Here is a 22,320-nt window from a genome sequence, read left to right on the forward strand (position 1 = left end):
CTGAGCAGTGCTGAAGAAACTATCATGGAGGTTTTACTAACAAGTCTGTTTAATTGTTTTTCCTAAGAATTACATTATAATGTGTATAGTGATACAGTGTGTTACCTAAGAATTAAATTATGCTGTATATAGTGATACAGTGGGTTAGAGTTCTAACTGTTGCCAAGCAACATGGGCTCTGTTTTTTGTTTTTTCTGTGCTGGTCCCTTACTTCCTTTACTGGAGAAAAAATATTTGCCTTAAAAAAAAAAAAAAAACTATTGGCATTGAGAAAGCCAAATCAATAACTCTATTAGTTTAACGAGTCTTCAGTTATTAAAAATGTAATAGTTTTTTAGTTAAAGAGAAAGAAGCCATCAGAAGCAATTAATATACTGTCAATCCACAATTTTAAAGTGAGAGGCCATGGATACATATTCACAGCTCATACCTGGAAAGATAAGTATCTCTGAAGGATCCTTCCTTTCAAGAACAAAGGCTGTTGAGAACATAGATTACCCCCACTACTGTGCTCTCTTAAGAAAACTGAACATGCCTTTTGTGAAAGGAGTTGAGGACAGACATGACTATGGCAGAATGGAGAAGAAATGCAACCCTACTTTTCTTAAATTTCACCCTTATCCCCCTTCAGTCCTGCCGGACTATCATTTACACTATCCATATCCCCCGCCATATGGGCCAGATTATCCATTATTTCCACTTCGGGATGATGTACCCTTACAAGACCCCTGTTCAGGGTTTTTGAGTCCTGGTGGTGATGCTGACCTAAAGCCTGGAGTTGGCAGGACCATACCAAGCCTAGTAGATTTCAGTGATGTGAAACCTCAACATCGAGTTCCCAGGCCAGACACAGGATTTCAGACGACATTAAAAAGGAAAACAATTTTATTGGAAGAACTGAAACAGGACAGAAGGTGGAATTCCAGGGCAGTACCAGACATTTCCATCAGAGCAAGACTTGGAGGTAAATGAAGTGATACAGGCTTTGTAATTTTTAAAACTTTCAAATGACAGAAGAGCATGGATCTAAGATTCATTCGGTACTTAGCAGTTCATTTGACATAAAATTGTAAAGAACCAAATAAGGAATTCTTATTTTTAAATTACAGACTGTAAGGAAAATGTAGTAAGAATGATAAGCTTTTTATAAACCTGTTTGTAAAAAAAAAAATGGTTTTCAAAAAGTGCATTCATTGGTGTAAGTGACAAACACAAAGTGTATATCAGATAACTTATTCTAAACATACAGATAACCTAATTTTGCCACAAAGGAATATATTTAACTCTGATAATTGCGTATCATGCCACCTTATCTGTTTCCCTTGGAAAAAATAACTTAGCTGATGATTATCAAAAAGTTTACACAGGCTGAAATGCAGTGAGAAAGTAGCTGAAAGAAAATTTGAGGGTCTGGTAAGAACCAAAGCTGAAGAAAGGCAACCCCTGCATAAATTACTCCACAACAACCCTGGAGGCAGAATTGATGACAGTTACTGACAGCTGCACCTTATGGATTCTCTGTAAGACCCCCAGAGAGTGTCACAAGCCTGGTCCAGAAGTGCTGAGAAACACTTTCGGAGAAAAACCATGGGCAGTGTTCCTGTATGGAATGTGTCTGACAGGCAGGGAGTGAAAAGAGATTAACACGTTTGAGTTTCTGGGAAAGGAAATGGCCGGCTGCTGTAGCAAGAGATGCTGAGCCTTAGGCTAGCCTTCCGGGGCTGCGCCCACTTCCCTGCTCCTCTGGAGCACCCAACCACAGACCAGAGGCCTAGGGAGGCTGTGTGGAGAAACTGTGACATCACCATTTTTCGCAGCAGTGGGTACTCAACGATTCCTGCCGCTCCTCCATGAAGAGAAGCCATAGGCACTTGGGACTGGGAAGGGAATAAGGGTAAAGGCTAAAGGTAGTAGCAGTGCAAAGCCCCACAAGGTAGTGGTCCCAAGCTACTCCCTCTGGATGCCAGCTTTTAAATGAGATAAGAGTACTTTAGTGAGAGAGAAGTGCAGGGTAATAGTTACACTTTTAATGTGCACTATAGTTGGGGCCTCAGCAGCTAAGCTTGGGGACATTCCTTAGTTTGGAATTTTCATGTAAATAATGCATACAAGGTTCACTACCTTTTTTAAGAATTATTTTTGTTGTTGTTCAGACACTTGGTCATGTTTGACTCTACAACCCCGTGGACTAAAGCCCACCAGGTCCCTCTGTCCATAGGATTTCCCAGGCAAGAATACTAGCATGGGTTGCCATTACCTTCTCCAGCAGATCTTCCCGACCAGAGACTGAACCCACAATTCTTTACCACTGAACCACCAGGGAGGTCAATTATTTTTCTATAATTCATTGGAAATACCATCTAGGGTAATAAGATATTACAAGAAACAAATGCACTTCACACTGAAGGAACCACTGATGAGTTCATGTCAATCTCACAGCCATAGTACATTTTCACTGATTCTGCACTAGTGACCCAATTCTGTGTCAAGAAAGGAGCTTGAGTTCAGTCTTTTGCTAATGTTTCAATGTATAATAAAAATAGTCATTGTCAAGGACACTTCTTTAAAGGAATCAAAATTATTTTTCATTGTCCTATTTTAGACAAGTATGTCACCTTGCTGGTAAGCAGAAAATCGCAGCCTAGTGTAATTTTTAAGAACATTATTGTTGGTTTTTGGGGAGGTGACTTTTTCAAAGAGTGAACTGTCAAAACATTCCAGCACATTAGAGGTTGAAGGAATAATTTGTTAAGGCTAACCTATGACTAACATAGGGTTAACAGACGTGCACTGAGAACCAAGCATAGAGGTCATCTAGCCTCTATGTCACTGCTTAGATCAGTACAACAGAATTCAGAAGATAGGCTCTAGAGTCACACTATCTGCACTCAGATCCTGGCAGAAAGCTTACTTGCACTATAACCCAGGAGCCATTGCTCATCTCCGTGCCTGTGTATCCTTATTTGTAAAACTGATATACTAGTTATACTTTATAAATCAATAGCAAGGGCTATTTAATGTTATTCACGTAAAAATATCTGACAGAGAGGAATGAAACAATAACATTTGTTAGATGTTAGAAAGTTAAGCAAAGTTCAGAATTTTCAGTTCCTTTGTATTTAAATTTTTTTATAAAATTGTAAGAACTGAATTAGCTAAGATAGGCAAAGGACTTAGCAAAATTCATGGAACCTGGTAAAGCATTTAATTAATAGTAGCTGTTACTAGCTTTTAACAGTTCAAAGAACAATCAAAGTTTAGGGATTGCATTCAATATAATTTGTCCTGTGCTTTCAAAGATGTTGTGGCTTCTGGAAATAATCATTAATTATAAATAATAAGTACTTTCAGATTTTAGCCAACCTAATACACATAATTTCTCATACATTCTGATAAAGAAGAATATCTTATCAGACTTAATTATATCACATTCCAGTGGGATTTCTTAGATATCAAAACAAGATCCTGAAAGGTTATATTGCTGATTTTTTATCCTATTTTAACCTTATCTAGACATCTAACTTTGTTCAGTTGTTTTTTTGTACCTGGTTCCATCCTGTCATGGGAGCCACACCTCCATGGCCTTATCCAAACCTAATTACTTCCCAAAGGCCCCACCTCCAAATATCATCATATTGTTGATGATATGATGCATCATAAGAGCTGCACCATGAATTTGGGGGTACACAAGCCTTCCCTCAATCACCATCTAAACCGTTTTTAAGTGTGTAGTTCATCGATATTAAGCACATTATTGTACAGCCGTTAGAACTGTTGATCTTCAAAATTTTTCATCTTGCAGAACTGAAATCTATGTCCGTTGAACACAACTCCATACCATCCCCATTCTCACCCGCTAGCAATCAGTTTACTTTCTGTCTCTGAATTTGACCACTTTACCTACCTCATATGAGAAAATTATACAGTACAGACCTGTTTATATTTTTTGTTTCCTTATGATTCAATCTTGGTAGGTCATGTGTTTTTAGGAAATTTGTCCATTTCATGCAGATTATAAAGTTATTTGGTATACAACTGTTGATAGTACTTTCTTATAATCCTTTTTATTTCTATAAAATTGTTGGTTCAAAATCTCAGGAGTTCCTCAGGTGAAATACAGAACTGAACCTGTACTCAAAAGGCAAAGAGGAAGAGGCAGACATCCCAGATGGGTGGGTGGCAGGTTAAATGAGCAGAGAAATTATTTATGGTGCTTGTCATAGGTGCCTCAAGATGAGTAGATCTCCACACCTGCCTGCCAGAATCTTAAAGTCTACGTAGAAGACTTGACAGGGCTCAATCATGTACACTGTGGCCTCAACAACCATACTCTAGTCTCTGCGTTGTATCCTTGAAACAGTTCCAACTGTGGGAACAGTGGACAGAGCATACATTCTATGGACAGGGGAGGGGACGAGGAGCCTTGGATTGCCTGAGTTCAGCTCATGGGCCAGTGGGTGGTCACAGCCTCTCAATGACCTCCTCGGACAAACATCAGCTGTCATGTCCCCTCTTTCATTTGTAATTTTAGTTATCTAAGTCTTCTTTCTTTTTCTCTGAGTCGGCCCAGCTAAATGCTTATCAATTTTGTTGATTTTTTTCAAGAACCAACTCTTGCTGTCATTGATTTTCCCTATTATTTTTCTATTCTCTATTCTGTCTATCTCTGACTTAATCTTTATTATTTTGTTTTCTTCTGGCTTTGATTTAGTTTCTTCTTTTGATAGTTTTTTTAAGGTGTAAGTTGAGGTAGTTGATTTGAGATCTATTTCTTTTTTAATATAAGCATTTATATACCTATAAGTTTTCCTCTTAGCATTACTTTTGTTGAATCCCATAACTTCTGTTGTATTTTAGTTTTCATATGTCTCAAGATAGTTTTTAATTTTCCATGTTATTTCTTCTTTGACCCATTGGTGTTTTAGGGGTGTGGTGTTTAATTTTCATATATCAATGTTTAATTTTATTTCACTTTATTGTTTTCTGGTTGTGATCAGAAAATATAGTTTGCATGCTTTTGGTCCTTTTAAATTTACCAAGACTTGCTTTGTCACCTACAGTATAGACTAGAGAATGTTCCATATGCACCTGAGCAAAATGTGTATTCTGCTTGGGTGTTCTGTTGGTTAGAGTGTTCTGTATATGTCTGTTGGATCAAATTATTGTTCAAGTCCTCTATTTCCTTATTGACCTTTGTTTGGCTGTTCTATTTGTTATTGAAAGTAGAGTTCTAAAGTCTTCAACTATTATCGTACAGTTGTTTCCTCCCTTCAAGTCTGTCAATATTTGCATCGTATATTTTGAAGGTCAAATGTTTGGTTTATAGAAATAAAATAGAGAATAGAAAAATAGTAAAAAAAAATAAACTAAACCTAAATTTGGTTATTTGAAAATGTCAACATAATTCACCTACCTTTTGCTATATTGAGAGAGAAAATTTACGGAAAATAACTTACAAAGGGTATTATGTGTGTGTGTGTGTGTGTGTGTGTGTATGTGTATTAAAGACCTAGTGTAACCGTTAGAGGAGAGATAACACATGAATTTAAAAAATACTTAGAATAGCCCTCAAATCTTTCTTGTAATGTTTTGGTTTCCTTAAAGGCAGCATATTGTAGAAATACTTTATAATAAAAATAAAGCCTATAGGAGAATAGTGTTCATGATAGACTCTTCCGGACTCATATAATTTTGGGTTACACAGAAAACCCATTCAATGTAAAAAAAAAAAAAAATCACAATTTTGAACATGTTAAATATCTAATAAATGAGGAAGTACCATAGTGCTTTCCTTGACAAAAGACTTAGATATGTATTTGGTAGCATGAAGTGAGACTGGGTTTTGAAGGAGAGGAGTGTAATAGCTGTTCCCAAAAGTGCTTTTGGCAACGCACCGCCTTCTGATGTGTGCTTGCTAACTCTCTTACCATGAAATGAGGTCTGTTTCCTTCTCACCTTGACTCTGGACTTGGACATGTGAGTGGCTTTCACCAATAAGATATTAGCAAGTGTGATGCAAGTGGAAGCTTGGTAAGTACTTACACATTGAGATTGGTCCTTTTGGGATTCTTCCCCTGAAGTTTCAGTCACTATTTTGGGAGAGACCCAATCTAGATCCATAGTAAAAAAATAACAGGCACTGGTCTTCAGGCCCAGCCTAGCTCATAGCTAATAGTCAACACCAACCTGCCAGCCATGTGAGTGAGGTCATTTTGGACCTTTCCAGCTATCGAAGCTATGCCATATCACATAGCTTCAGAATCCCAGGAGATGATGAATGGTTGTTTACATGACCAGGTTTGGCGGTGTTTGTTGTGCAGCAGTAGATCCTGAAACAGTAAAAGAAAGGGCATCATCATACTTAGATGCAAGTGTGATGTCCTGAGGTATTAATACAGTGTAGCCGTAATTCATTGCCCTGTTTACTTCTGCTGCTGCTGCTAAGTCGCTTCAGTCATGTCCGACTCTGTGCGATCCCATAGACGGCAGCCCACCAGGCTCCCCCATCCCTGGGATTCTCCAGGCAAGAACACTGGAGTGGATTGCCACTTCCTTCTCCACTGTTTACTTCTACTCTGGCTTAAAATCAGAATTTTAGTTTTCTTGTTTTTCTATTTTCTTTTGTTTTTTTTCTAAGCATCTGGTAAAAATGGCTTCAAATCAGAGGATACCAAAAAGTGCCACGTGTCTGCTGTTGGCATGAGAATCTTCTGGAGGATTTTCTTTGGCCAGCTGAGTCACAGAATTATCATTCTCAAAGCTGAAATGATTGTGGAAATTAGCACTGCCTCTTGGCCTCTCGCCTCTGCCTCTGTATTAATTTCTCTTGCCACTGTAACAAACTGCCACAGACTTAGCAGCTTTAAATGAAACACATTTATTACTCACAAGTTTGTGGGTCAGAAGCCTCTCTGTTCTTTGTTTGAGATCCAACGATGCCACAGTCCAGGTATACTCTTTGTTTATATCTAGAGAGTCTGGGGGAAATCTGCTTTGGGGTTTATTCCAGTTGTGCAGAATTCAGTCCCTGACATCTGAGGCACCCGTTTCCTTGCTCTTTGATGTCCAAGGGACACACTGTGCTCCTGGAGCCCTCTCACATGGCCAGCTCCATCTTCACAGTCAGCAGTGCTGTTAAAGGCCTTCTCACATGCTGCTCTCTGACTTCCCTCAGGATCCACTGCTGCTGCTACTGCTAAGTCGCTTCAGTCACGTCCGACTCTGTGCGACCCCATAGACGGCAGCCCACCAGGCTCCTCCGTCCCTGGAATTCTCCAGGCAAGAACACTGGAGTGGGTTTCCATTTCCTTCTCCAATGCATGAAAGTGAAAAGTCAAAGTGAAGTTGCTCAGTCGTGTCTGACTCTTAGTGACCCCATGGAGCCTACTGGAACCTACTGGGCTCCTCTGTCCATGGGATTTTCCAGGCAAGAGTACTGGAGTGGGGTGCCATTGCCTTCTCCACAGAGGGTCCCAATTCTCTGGCCCTCCATTGCCACTTCTCTTTTCAGATTCTGTCCTGAGTTCCTTGGTTAAATACTGACTGAATCTTCATCATCATTATGAAAATGATATTACTTCCATGGGTACTAATAATGTTATAGCTCCTAATTGATAATTCATAAAGTTGTAAATAAAGGTGTGAACTTCATGCCGATTTGCCAGTTCCTTTAAATACAGTTGTAGTTTTTACAACTGTGACAGCAGTCATTAAAGGTGAGGAAAATAAGACTCAGAGGAGGTCAAATAATTCATGAGGTCACACTGGCATCTTAGCCAGGAAGTATATATGTTATTAAGCCCTAAGAATTGCAGCCCTCTCTTATAGAGCTCCACCAGATTGGTATCAATGGTAACCATGGTACTCCTGTGTTATCCCAAACCCCTCTAACTATGTTTAAACATCTATGTACTGTCCATCTAGCCCCACATTTTAACATTTTAGTTTCATCATCTGCTAAGTTAGATTAATTTATGGGGTTTCAAAGGTAAACAGTTGAAAAGTTGAAAGTGAAAGTTGCTCGGTCGTTTCTGACTGCAACCCCATGCACTGTACAGTCCTTGGGATTCTCCAGGCCAGAATACTAACGTGGGTAATCGTTCTCTTCTCCAGGGGATCTTCCCAACCCAGGGATTGAACCCAGGTCTCCTGCATTGCAAGTAGATTCTTTACCAGCTGAGCCACCAGGGAAGGCCAAGTATACTGGAGTGGGTAGCCTGTCTCTTCTGCAGGCGATCTTCCTGACCCAGGAATTGAACCAGGGTCTCCTGCATTGTAGGCGGATTCTTTACCAGCTGAACTCCCAGGGAAGCCCCAAGCTAAAAAGTAGAGGACCAAATTAGAAGCCCCCATACAGTAGGAAAAGGATGTCCGTGGTACAAGCATTATCTACACCTACACTAGTCTCCTGTCCAAACCAGAGTAATTTGCAAAGTTATCAGTCTCTCTGATTAAGGACTTTGTAATGGCCATCTCTCTGAAGGTTAAGTCCACGACTTTCATGTCCTGACTTTGGCTGACCTCTTTTGTTTATCTTCTACCACTCGCTGGCTGCTGTTCCAACATGTAGCTATACCCAACCTTCAGTAATTTCTCATAAGAGTTTTGATATTGCTCAACATGTCTAGCCTGCCATCACACATACTGTTCCTCTGTCTGGAATGACTCTACTTCTGCCACTTCCATTGTTAACCGAGTTGTAATCAGTTGTCAAATGAAGTCAGGTCTTTTGTCAGAAAGATGTTCCTAACTTCCTGCAATCTGGCTGGATTAGATGTCCCTCCTCTGCACTCCCTCAGCACTCAGAGCTCAACTGTTATTAGAGTTAACACATTATACTGCATTACCTACTTGACATGTCTGTTTTTCCATTTGTTCATGAGCACCTAAAAACCAGGAAACCTGTTTTCCATCTTTAAATATTCATCCTCTTTCATTTATAGGGCAGTAAATATTTGTTGAAGACAGCTTTTATATTTGCTAGTCTCTTATCATTAGGTTGAATTATCTACATAGTAAACTCCTTTGTGTCACCACCATCTCCAGCATGTCTTACATGCACATACACAGATTAATAGTACCCAAGAGATCTCTTACAATAATAAGTAATAAGTATCCGATAATTGTACACTATTATCATTATACTAAAATACAAATCTCAGGGCTGTTCTGTTCTCAATGAGAAAAGTTTTTAGATAACCCATTGAAAAATAAACACCACCTGAGTTCAGCTTTCTAGTAGAAAACAGTTCTGGTGGAAAAATAAATTTCTATTGCATTTTGTTTGTATGTATTTCATATGTATGTACCCAAACCACATACATTTTTGTTTTCAGGTTGGACGAGCCCACTGAAAGTTACTCCTTCCCAACCGCATCATGGAGAACACTCAATAAATCACCCATATATATTTGATGAGGAAGCAACATGTACAGTAAGAATTTCTTACTAGATGGGTTATGTAATATTTGTAATCAACTTATTTCATTGTGTATTTGATAGTTTATGTCCTATAAACAAATAGCTATCATACTGAATCTTGAGAGAGAAATATTGTTGATAGCACTTAAAATGATACAAATGAACTTATTTACAAAGCAGAAACAAACTCACAGACTTAAAGAACTAACAAACATATGGTTGCTAGAGGGTAAGGGTGGGGAGAGGGATAGTTTGGGATTGACATTTACATGCTGTTATATTTAAAATGGATGAATAACGAGGACCTATTGTGTAACACAGGGAACTCTGCTCAGTATTTTGTAATAACCTAAATGGGAAAAGAATTAGAAGAAGAATGGTACATGTATAATGGAATCACTTTGCTGTATACCTGAAACTATCACAGCATTGTTAGTCAACTAGCATATAAGTTTTTTTTTTTTTTTTTAATAGCTACCATTTATAAAGTACTCCTTACCTGTCAGGCCCTGTGCAGAAGTTCACAGTCATTGTAGAGTCTCATTGTCTGTGCATCCCTACAGCAACACTATGGAAGAGGAGTGAGTAGTGGATGATGGTATGTTCAACCCAGGCCCCCTCTGCTGGCAAGTGCACCCTCCCCAGTAGCAGCGGGCAGTGGACACTATGTGTCTGACGGCCACCAGCTGGACAATACACCCTCCCTCATGACCACTCAGACTTGCCAGTGACTGCCTTCCTTGAAGAAAGAATAAAGCCATACTTCAGCTGAAACCACATTCCCATCAGTGTCCTTTCCTTGTTGTATCCTACACTTCACCTGGAGCACTCCTACCATGTATTAATTGGGGAAAAAAAAAAAAAAAGTGTGTTTCAGTTCCTGCTTCTAGACAAGACGATGTGTTTATCTCATATTATTTGAGAAAGCTGAAACCCAGTGATGTAAAACAACTGACTTGACCACAAAGATAAAGTCAAACTTTAAAGCTGGATATATTTCTGAATCTTCCTATGTGGATTTAATAGACTCTAATTACTTGGAGACTCCTCCAGAGATACATAGATATGACATGTTTTCTTTTTTTTAAGCAGCTTTACTGAGGTTTATTTTACAAAACATAAAACTTGCCCATTTGAAGTATTCAGTTCAGTGGGGTTTTTCTTTGGCTCTCCACTGAATTGTGCAACCATTACTACAGTCTAATTTTTTAACATTTTCATCACCCCCACCCCCCAAAAAACATGTCTATTAGCAGTAAAGTTATGGATATCTTCAAGGAATCTATTTCCATTTTTGTAACTCTTGTATTTATTCCTTCCTAAAGTTGATCTGCCTAAATTTATCTGTAGTTTCTCAAGTTGATTTCTCCTTTTCCCACCTCTCCCTTTGCTTTTTCTAATTCTACCACAAAGAGAAATGGAGCATACCTCCCACAGGTCATCAGGTACACTAGGGTGTATGGCCATGGAATAAAAAGGTTACTCAAAATGTATGTCACCTGTGTCTCCTTTACTCAAGATACTGTCCACCATGCCAGGACTTCATGTCTATTCTTGTCTGCATTTTTTTCTATGAGAAAATCGTGGCATTAAAATGGGGGAGATTTTCCCTGTTTTGAACTATTCTAAATTCAGATGAAATGGAGAATTTGATTTCAATAGTAAGGAGAATTTGTATTTGTTAATTTTGCTTATTCCATCTCCAGACTCTTGAAAGAATCGATTGCTCCTTCTGATAAGTCCTGTGAGAGCTTGGAAAGGGGACATTATTATTGAAGGCACTGATGCTTTTTTCCCCCCATCAAAGGCTGTAAATTTATGGCAAGGCTATACGCTTTACCTAGCTATCTATTTTAGAATTAGAATTCTGAAGTTCTTGTCATGCAACAACTCATAAAGCATACTTATTTAAATTTAAGCATAGAGTTGTATGTCAAAATAAATCTTGATATTTTCCTACCAGTAATGGAAGCTAACTAAGTAACATGGGACAATATTTCCAATGGAAATAACTAGATTAATATTTACTTTTTTAATATCAAAAAGCTAATGGAGAGAAATTGCTGAACCAATGAAAGGTTAGAAACTTTAAAATGTAAGCCAGCACTTAGGGTCACTTTGGCCTGATAGGAATTTGCTGCTCTGAAAGGGGAAACTACTCTTAACTGAACATTTGCTAGTCTCATATAGGTATAAGTCATCAAAAATTAGAATTGATCTTTGAAAACCACCCACTATTTTGAGCTAAATGCCTGAAGGCTGGCACCTTAAAGGTAAGGGTAGATCAATAGTAAAAAAAAAAACTACAACTGGCTTCAGAATAAATGAGAAAACTTTAAGTCTTTAACCAGTGTTAAAGTGACCCAAGATTGCTATCATTTCCAGGCAGATACAAAGAAAACTTATTTGGAGGAAAATAATATACTAATTACTAAGCCTTAAATTATTTCTGTCAATAACTTTTAAAATATAGTGTTTAATACACAATCAACTGTAACCAAACACAAAAAGAGAATGGACACCATGAGTGAGAACCAGAAAAAAATGAGAAAAAAACAAAAAGACTCACAAATTGATTATGAACATTGGAAGTAGCACAAAATGTTTGAAAAGAAAAAGAAATGAGCTAACACTTTAGTAAACAAGTTGGAAATTGTGAAATGCAAAGTTCAAAAATTGAGGAAAATGTAGTTTCAGAACTGGAAAATAAAACAGAGAACATAAATGGATCCTGTAGTGAATCAGATATGTTAGAGAACTGGAGAACAGTAGATAAAAGAGAGGAAACTACTCTTGATGCACAAATTTATAAAAAGATGGAAAATACCAAATTGTTTACTTTTATGGGAAAGTGAAAAACATAGAAAATACAGTGAAAAAGAACGTATGTTTATTTGGAATCCCAGATGTGTAAAAGACTAGTATAGAAGCAATATATGAAGATACAATTATTATACCCACTGCTGTTTATTTCTGGAGTTCCCTGGGGCATCCCCTCACAGTGTCTGCTGTACATTAAGGGTTAGTTATGGTTCCATACAGAATGCCAAACATGACAGCAGAAGCTGTCGGTGTCAGCCAATAAACATGGCAGCAAAGTCTTAAAGACAAAGCATAGGAGACACAAAAGTGGAAAGAAGGAGAGAGTTTTTGAAAGTTTTTTCTTCATATTGTTTACAGTAATCGTATTGTTTAAAAATCTGAGTATTAGTTGTTAACTTTTGTTAGGTCTTGTTCAACATGAAGAAGCTCTAGGAAACTGAAACATTCATGATGATGGCGATGGAAGATCTTAATGGAATGATGCTCAAGTATTAGCACATAAAGAGGTCTCCTTCAGTGTCATCAATCTTGTCATAGAATCTAAGAAATTAGATCTAGAGTCATTAGTAGAGGTCTCCATTGAATCAGATTCCAAGAACACCAAAGATGAAGTCAAAGAGCAAATTTAATCACTTCTTTATGAAATAGTACACGCAAAACATTCAGAAAACAGAAGTACAAAGAAGATGCACCCACAAAAGAATAGCTACTAGAAAATGAATGTTTATTAGGAAATGATGTAGATTATGTAAAGTTGAGGACCTGGAAACTAGAACAGTTCATAAAGAAATTGAAGATACATAACATAGAAGTGTTGTCTTACAAGACTAATCAGGAAATGGAAGAGATTGTGTATTTGAGAAAAATCCAGTTTCCAATGAAAGACTGTGCATGATACCAAGGATGTGATACACCAAGATGACGATGGACACTAATACGGATCACCAGAAAGTGAAGAGGCATAATTTCAGACCCTGTTAGCTATCTTCTTAAGAACAATAAGAAATGACAGATTTCAGAAATTTTGCACTAAAACTAGAAGAGGACCAGTCTTAGGCACACATCACTCACCAATTTTATCAATAATTAGCCATGGGAAGCGAGTTAATTGTGACAGATCTTGTAAACTGCTGAAAAGTTCACAATCTAAAATATTTCAAATGAATTATAATTGTAATTTAGAATGCTTTTTAGAAATTGAAAAAATGATCTGATTTTGTATTTTTCCATGCCTCGTTTTTAACAGTAGATCCCATTGGTTTTACTTGTTCATTCCATCTCTCAGTTCAGTTCAGTTCAGTTAAGCCACTCAGTCATGTCTGGCTCTTTGTGACCCCATGGACAGTGCAGCAAGCCAGGCCTCCCTGTCCCTCACCAACTCCTGGAGTTTATTCAAACTCAGGTCCATTGAGTTGGTGATGCCATCCAACCATCTCATCCTTGTTGTCTCCCTCTTCTCCCACCTTCAATCTTTCCTAGCATCAGGGGTTTTTCCAGTAAGTCAGTTCTTCACATCAGGTGGCCAAAATATTGGAGCTTCAGTTTCAGCATCAGACCTTCCAATCAATATTCAGGACTGATTTCCTTTGATCTCCTTGCAGTCCAAGGGACTCTCAAGAGTCTTCTCCAACACCACAGTTCAAAAGAACCAATTCTTAGGCACTCAGCTTTCTTAATAGTCCAACTCTCACATCCATATATGACTACTGGAAAAACTGTAGTATGACTAGAAGGACTTTCGTTGGTAAAGTCATGTCTCTGCTTTTTAATATGCTGTCTAGGTTGGTCATAACTTTTCTTCCAAGGAGCAAATATCTTTTAATTTCATGGCTGCAGTCACCATCTGCAGTGATTTTGGAGCCCAGAAAAATAAAGTCTCTCATTCTTTCTACTGTTTCCCCATCTATTTGCCATGAAGTGATGGGACCATCTCTAACAGAGCTCTTATTCTTTCCTATGTGTATGGGTCAGATGTAGAAATTATATTGAGGTAGCACCAATTTGTTTGGCATAAATTTCGTATTTGTTAGTCATGCATAACACTAACAGTGTTGGTTTGATTTTGGTGACTTCTGCACTAAACATGGATTTTTATCTGCAAAGGCACTGAAATATTTGCTGATGACTTGCTAATATGAGTCATCATAAACTGTGCTAATTAACATGACAATGGGATAATGGGTAGTATAGTACCTAGAGATAACCTAGAACTATAAACACTGTAATAAAAACAGTTAACAACTTGATCTAATAGACATACATAAATAAATATTTTGCAATAATCATTGATAAAAATTACTACACATTACATATAAAACAAGTCTAATTTTTTAATGTTTTAAACCATACAGAATATATTCTTTGCCTACAAGACAATTAAATCAAAATATACTTAAAGATTATGTATTTGAAAATATAAAAATATGTTTTTCAGTGAGTTACTGACCAGAGAAGAAAGCATAAGGGAAAAGTAGAAAATATCTTGAACAATAATAAGATATCGTACAACACAAGGAATATAACCTGTATTTTATAATAACCTATAAATGGAGTATAATCTTTAAAAATTGTGAGTCACTATATTGTACACCTATAACATATAATACTGTACATCAACTATAGTTTCTGTTAAAAATGGAAGTACTGTAGCAACATGTGTGGGAATGCAATTACAATAATCTCTGGAGGAAAATATATAATCTTAAAAAATACAGCAGAAGAAGTCCTGGAAATTTAAGAACTATGCAAGCATCCATCTCAAAAAGTGAGAAAAAGAGGAATTTTTTTTTTAACTGAAGGGAGGATATAATAAAGATAAAATAAGAAATTAGGGAAATAGAAAACAAACACATTTTAAAAGATCAGCAGTGCCACAGGTTGGTTCACTGAAAAACATTTGATAGTTATCTGTCAGTGCCAGTCAAGAAGAATAAAAATATAACTTTGGGGGAGCCAGTATAATGGTGGCCACATAAAACTGGCCTTCTCCACAGAAACTCAGAAACAATTCATAATAAGACAAATAATAGTTTTCAAGAGCCTATTATACACAGTGAAGTAAGTTAAAAGAGAAAGATAAATATCGTATACTAACACATATATACAGAACTAGAAAAATGGTACTGAAGAATTTACTTACAGGGCAACAGTGGAGAAACAGACATAGAGAAGAGACCTATGGACATGGGGAGAGGGGAGGAGAGGGTGAGATGTTTAGAGAGAGTAACATGGAAACTTACATTACCGTATGTAAAATAGATAGCCAATGGGAATGTGCTGTATGTCTCAGGAAACTCAAACAGGAGCTCTGTATCAACCTAGAGGGGTGAGATGGGGAGGGACATGTGAGGGAGGTTCAATAGGGAGGGGATATACGTATACTTAGGCTGATCCATGTTGAGGTTTGACAGAAAACAAAAAAATTCTGTAAAGCAATTATCCTTCAATAAAAAAATAATTTTTAAAAATCAGCATAACTAGAAGACAGAAAAACTCTAAAATTGAAATTACTGCAAGTTAAAAATAAAACAAGTCATGCCTCAAGTTCTCAACAGAAAACTTTTTATGGTAAATGAAAATAGTCTTGCAAAAATTACATGGTAAATAGAAGGCAGCCAAAATTTTTTTTTTTTTTAACCTGGATAAATAGACTAAGTCTCTGGTGATTTAGACAGGAATCTGCCTGCAGTACAGGAGATCCAGGTTTGATCCTCAGTCGGTAAGATCCCCTGGAGAATGGAATGGCCTCCCACTCCAGTATTCTTGCCTGGAGAATTCCATGAACAGAGTCTGACAGGCTGAGGGGTCACAAAGAGTTGGACGAAATTGAGCAACAAACACTACTAAGACTGAAAATATAAATGATGCCTAAACCTAAAGTATGAGTCTACAGAGAATGAGTTAGAATAGCAGGTGATTTGTGATGGCAGTTTCTGAAGGGAATTGGTTGTGTAGGAGAAGAAGATTAAAAGGAATGAGAGTCACTTTTTGGAGGTTGGGTGACAAAGGGTCAAAAAAGGAAGGAAAGAAGAAAATTTAAGATCCTGAAAGGCAAAAAGAATTACTTAATTGGAGATTACACAGCCCATCTTCTAACAGTCAAATAAGATTGAAAAAAAAAAAGGAATTGTACTTGGCTACACTGACAAAAGAGGGCACAACTGAACTTTAAATTTTATAAACCACATGAAATTCACAGATTGAATTAAACTGTAATAAAACAGAAAACAAGAATTAGAATACTTCAGTGAAGACAATTACTCCCCAAACCAACTATAAAACAGAAAAGCATTGTAATACACTCTGAAGTTTGTTATATATTTTCAAACAACCATTTGGGGATGTGAAAAAGTACAGAAATTTCATACAGAAATTCAAAGAATAATTGCAAATAAAATTTTAGGTAAAATAAAGATTCATTCAGAAATTATGACTTCATTACATGAAACCCAAGAAAAAGGCAATTAAAATAAAAATTTAATGAAAATCATCCAAGAGAATAAAAAGGCAATAAAGAATTAGTTCAAAATAGCTAAGGGAAAATGGTTGAAAAGGAAGATATGCAAAGAAGAAACAGTTCAGTTCAGTCACTCAGTCATGTCCGACTCTTTGCAACCCCATGGACTACAGTAAGCCAGGCTTCCCTGTCCATCACCAACTCAGACTTGCTCAGACTCATGTACATGGAGTCAGTGATGCAGTCCAACCATCTCATCCTCTGTTGTCCCCTTCTCCTCCTGCCTTTGATCTTTCCCAGCATCAGGGTCTTTTTCAGTGAGACAGTTATTTGCATCAGATGGCCAGTGTATTGGAGCTTCAGCTTCAGCATGAGACCTTCCAATGAATATTCAGGACTGACTGGCTTGATCTCCTTGCAGTCCAAGGGACTCTCAAGAGTCTTCTCCAACACCACAGTTCAAAAGCATCAATTCTTCAGCGCTCAGCCTTCTTCACAGTCCAACTCTCACATCCATACATGACCACAGGAAAAACCATAGCCTTGTCTAGATGGACCTTTGTCACCAAAGTAATGTCTCTGCTTTTTAATATCCTGTCTAGGTTTGGCTTAGCTTTTCTTCCGAGGAGCAAGTGTCTTTTACTTTCAGGGCTGCAGTCACCATCCATAGTGATTTTGGAACCCAAGGTAATAAAGTCTGTCACTATTTCCATTGTTTCCCCATCTATTTGCCATGAAGTGATGGGCCTGGATGCCATGATCTTAGTTTTTTGAATGTTGAGTTTTAAGCCAGCTTTTTCACTCTGACTTTCATCAAGAGGTTCTTTAGTTCCTCTTTGCTTTCTGCTATAAGGTGGTATCATCTGCATATCTGAGGTTATTGGTATGACATCTTGTACTTCATCCAGCCTGGCATTTCATATGATGTACTCTGCATATAAGTTAAATTAGCAGGGTGACAGTATACAGCCTTGACGTACTCCTTTCCCAATTTGGAACCAGTCTGTTGTTCCATGTCTGGTTCTAACTGTTGCTTCTTGACCTGCATACAGATTTCTCAGGAGGCAGGTTAGGTGGTCTGGTATTCCCATCTCTTGAAGAATTTTCCAGAGTTTGTTGTGATCCACACAGTCAAAGGCTTTGGTGTAGTCAGTAAATCAGAAGGAGATGTGTTTTTTTTTTGGTACTCTCTTTCTGAAACTTTCTGTGATCCAGTGGATGTTGGCAATTTGATCTCTGATTCCTCTGCCTTCTCTAAATCCAACTGGAACATCTGGAAGGTCTCAGTTCACATACTGTTGAAGCCTTGCTTGGAGAATTTTGAGCATAACTTTTCTAGTATGTGAAATGAGTGCAATTGTGTGGTAGTTTGAGCATTCTTTGGCATTGCCTTTCTTTGGAGTTGGAATGAAAATGGACTATATCCAGTCCTGTGGCCACTGCTGAGTTCCCCAAATTTGCTGGCATATTAAGTGCAGCACTTTCACAGCATCATCTTTTAGGATTTGAAATAGCTCAACTGGAGTTCCATCACCTCCACTAGCTTTGTTCTTAGTGATGCTTCCTAAAGCCCACTTGACTTTGCATTCCAGAATGTCTGGCTCTGGTGAGTGATCACACTATCATAGTTATCTGGGTCATTAAGATTTTTTTGTATAGTTCTTCTTTGTATTCTTTCCACCTCTTGATATCGTCTGCTCCTGTTAGGTCCATACCGTCTCTGTCCTGTATTGAGCCCATCTTTGCATGAAATGCTCCCTTGGTATCTCTAATTTTCTTTAAGAGATCTCTAGTCTTTCCCATTCTATTGTTTTCCTCCATTTCTTTGCACTGATCACTGAGGAAGGCTTTCTTATCTCTCCTTGCTATTCTTTGGAATTCTCCATTCAGATGGGTATATCTTTCCTTTTCTCCTTTGCCTTTAGCTTCTCTTCCTTTCTCAGCTATTTGTAATGCCTCCTCCAACAACCATTTTTCCTTTTTGCATTTATTTTTCTTGGGGATGGTCTTGATCACTGTCTCCTCTACAGTGTCATGAACTTCCATCCATAATTCTTTAGGCACTCTGTCTATCAAATCTAATGCCTTAAATCTATTTCTCACTTCCACTGTATAATCATAAGGGATTTGATTTAGGTCATACCTGAATGGTCTAGTGGTTTTCCATACTTTCTACAATTTAAGTCTGAATTTTGCAATAAAGTGTTCATGATCTGTGTGCAGTCAGCTCCTCATCTTGTTTTTGCTGACTGTATAGAGCTTCTCCATCTTTGGCTGTAAAGAATGTAATTAATCTGATTTCAGTATTGACCATCTGGTGATGTCTATGTGTGGAATCATCTCTTGTGTTGTTGGAAGAGGGTTTTGCTATGACCAGTCCATTTTTTTGGCAAAACTCTGTTAGCCTTTGCCCTGCTTCAATACTCCAAGGCCAGACTTGCCGGTTACTCCAGGTATTTCTTGACTTCCTCCTTTTGCATTCCAGACCCCTATGATGAAAAGGACATCTTTTTTTTGCTGTTAGTTCTAGAAGGTCTTGTAGGTCATCATAGAACTGTTCAATTTCAGCTTTTTTGACTTTAGTGGTTTGGGCATAGACTTGGATTACTGTAATATTGAATGGCTTGCCTTGGAAACGAACAGAAATCATTCTGTCATTTTTGAGATTGCAACCAAGTACTGCATTTCGTACTCTTTTGTTGACTATGAGGGATACTCCATTTCTTCTAAGGGATTCAGTGGAGTAGAAGGTCATACACTCATCTTCTCCTCTGAGATCTCCAAAATTGCAGCTCACCGGTCAACAGTGGCCTGCTGTGGAGATGGGGGCTCTGGCTGCTGCAGACCTGGGACACGCAGCATGTGCAGAAGCCCTGTTGGAGGAGGTCACCATTAGCCCCACCATAGAGCTGCCGAGCAGACAACCACAAACTGCAGAACAATTATACCAAAATAATTTTCAACCTGTTAAGAAAGTTCTAGGACCCACAATAGATTTCCCAACCTGGGAATTTGGCAAAGGGACTGAGAAACCCCAAGGAATCTGACTTTGGAGGCCAGTGGGATTTGATTACAGAACTTCCACAGGACTGGGGAAACAGACTCTTGGAGGGCACAAACAAAACCTTGTGTGCACCAGGAGCCAGGAGAAAGGAGCAGTGTCCCACAAGAGAGTGAGCAAGACTTGCCTGTGAGTGTCCAGGAGTCTCTGGTAGAGGCATGGGTGGCCTTCTGCGGGGTCAGGGGCACTGAACACAGCAGCATGGGCATGAGTCCTTTTGAAGGAGGTCACCATTCTCATTACCTCTGCCATGATTTGGCTTCAGGCCAAACAACAGGAAGGGAATGCAGCCCCACCTATCAACAGAAAATTGGATTAAAGTTTTACTGAGCATGGCCCTGCCCATCAGAACAAGACCCAGATTCCCCCTCAGTCAGTCTCTCCCATCAGGAAACTTCCACAAGCCTCTCATTCTTAACCATCAGAGGGCAGACAGAATGAAAGAAGAAACAATATATGTATAATTAGAGTCCCTGAAGAAGAGCTAAATAATAGACTGGGTATAATATGTCAAACCAGTGTTTCTCAACCTTGATACAATTGACATTTGGTGGTGGTGGTGGTAGTATTTAGTGGCTAAGTCATGTCGGACTCATTTTTGGCTCACGGACTGTGTAGCCTACCAGGCTCCTCTGTCCATGGAATTTCCCAGGCAAGAATACTGGAGTGGGTTGCCATTTCCTTCTCCAGGAGATATTCCTAACCCAGGGATGGAACCCACATCTCGTGAATCAGCTGGCAGATTCTTTACCGCTGAGCTACCAGGGAAGCCCCACACTGACATTAAGGGCTGGGTAATTCTTTGTTGTGCGGGACATTGTGTGCATTGTAGGATCATTAGCAGCTTTCCTAGTTTCTCCCCACTAAACACCAGTAAAACTCTCCTTGCTGAATTAATATACCTTCTCAGAAAGCTAGAAAATGGGCAGCAAAGTGGAGACAAAATAGACAAAATAGTGACAGTTTCCAAACCACAGCCCAAGGAAGGGAAATCATACAAAGCTTTTCATGCTTATGCACTTGAGGAAATTGGAGTTGCAGGTGACTAAGTCAAGCAAAATGTGCATAGTAGGATATCTGGGTGGAGGGAGCTACATAGAAGGGGCTCTGGAGACCTGGGTGTGGGGCAAAGAATGCACAGGTCTCTGAGTGTAGATCTGCATGTCCTTAAGAGGAAATTACCAAAGCTGGGCAAAGACCTACTGTAAAGAACTTCATGATCATTCTCTTGACACTCAGACAGTCAGAGGATGGTTCATGTCCCCACAAAGAAGGAAGACACCTAATACATGGGATATCAGTAGATGCTTCAGAAGGATATCACCTCTAGTCAGGTCAAGACAGTCCTCTAAAGGTTCCTCTGGACTTCAACAAACAAAGTTTAAAAGGAACCCTCGAAAGCACCCAACTGATTTCAATTATTGAACTTTGCACTGAAATAGAGTCTAATACTGAGTATAAAACTACTTCTAGCAACCAACAAACTAAAGTGCAAAACAGACGCACAATAAAAAAAATCATTTTTATGCAGAGAAGAAGAAAAATATTACCCTAGTCAAGAGAAAAACAAATCAATAATACCAGACACAGGAGTGACAGACATGAAGAAACAACAGGAATATGTTACAAATTTGTTCCCTACATTCAGGCTGTGGAGGAGACCACAACCATGACAACGTGGAAAATTGGCTGCACAAACAAGACGCAAAAGGATTTATAGAGAAAAATACAGCGTCTAAAATTAAAGATAAACAGCTCCGAAAGCAGATTAGACCCTGCAAAATAAAAGAATAATGAAAGACATAGGAATAGAAACTGTCCAAAATAAACACAGGGAAAAGATCTGCAGTCAACTGTGGGACAATTTCAAGCAGCCTAATATACATGTAGTTGGAATCCCAGGGGAGAAAAGAAGGTGGGAAAAATTATTGGGGGAAATAATGGCCAAAATTATTCCTAACGGATGGAAATTATAAATCTGCAGACCCAAGAAATTCAGCAGATGCCAAGCTGAATATAGATGAACCCATGTACATCAATCACATTGCTGAAAAACAGGGATAAAAGAGAAGATCCTAAAACAGGTAGAGGAAGAAATGTATATACAAAGAAGCACATATAAAAATGGCAGAGGCTTCTTGTTAGAATCCGTACAAGCCAGAAGAAAATGAGAACACAGTAAATTTTTAAAAAGTCATCTAAGAACGCTTTAACCAGCAGTTACAAATATTTGGGAACCCTCTGGCAAAAATACAAAGTGTATTGAGAAACATTAAAAAGTATGCAAATAGAGCAATTTGCTCTCATCTGGATTGGAAGGCTCAGTGTTAAATTTTTTTTAGACCTTTCTAAGTTGATTTTTAGTCCTAGTGCAATTCCAATCAACATCCAAGCTTTTTTTTTTTTTTTTACTTATTTTTGTTTCAGATGGTTGGATGAGGCATCTACATTCTAGCACATCTTCTTAATCACTAAACAAGTGAAAAACAGCTTGCTGCTGCTGCTGCTAAGTCGCTTCAGTCGTGTCCGACTCTGTACGACCCCATAGACGGCAGCCCAC

The 22,320-nt window shown here is 38.4% G+C and overlaps 1 protein-coding gene across 1 annotated transcript in view; it reads left to right on the forward strand.

Moving 5' to 3' along the window:
- The first annotated feature begins 405 nt into the window (after nt 1-405).
- The window catches only part of LOC104981809 (chromosome unknown open reading frame, human C7orf72), a 65,170-nt gene continuing 43,255 nt past the window's right edge, over nt 406-22,320 (forward strand). The window contains exons 1-2 of the mRNA XM_010831053.1: nt 406-964; nt 9,336-9,433. Coding sequence (XP_010829355.1) covers nt 406-964; nt 9,336-9,433 — 657 coding nt within the window. The remainder of the gene's footprint in view (nt 965-9,335; nt 9,434-22,320) is intronic.

Source organism: Bison bison, unplaced genomic scaffold, assembly GCF_000754665.1.
Source record: "Bison bison bison isolate TAMUID 2011002044 unplaced genomic scaffold, Bison_UMD1.0 scf7180017864522, whole genome shotgun sequence".
In the NCBI taxonomy this organism is placed as follows: domain Eukaryota; kingdom Metazoa; phylum Chordata; class Mammalia; order Artiodactyla; family Bovidae; genus Bison; species Bison bison.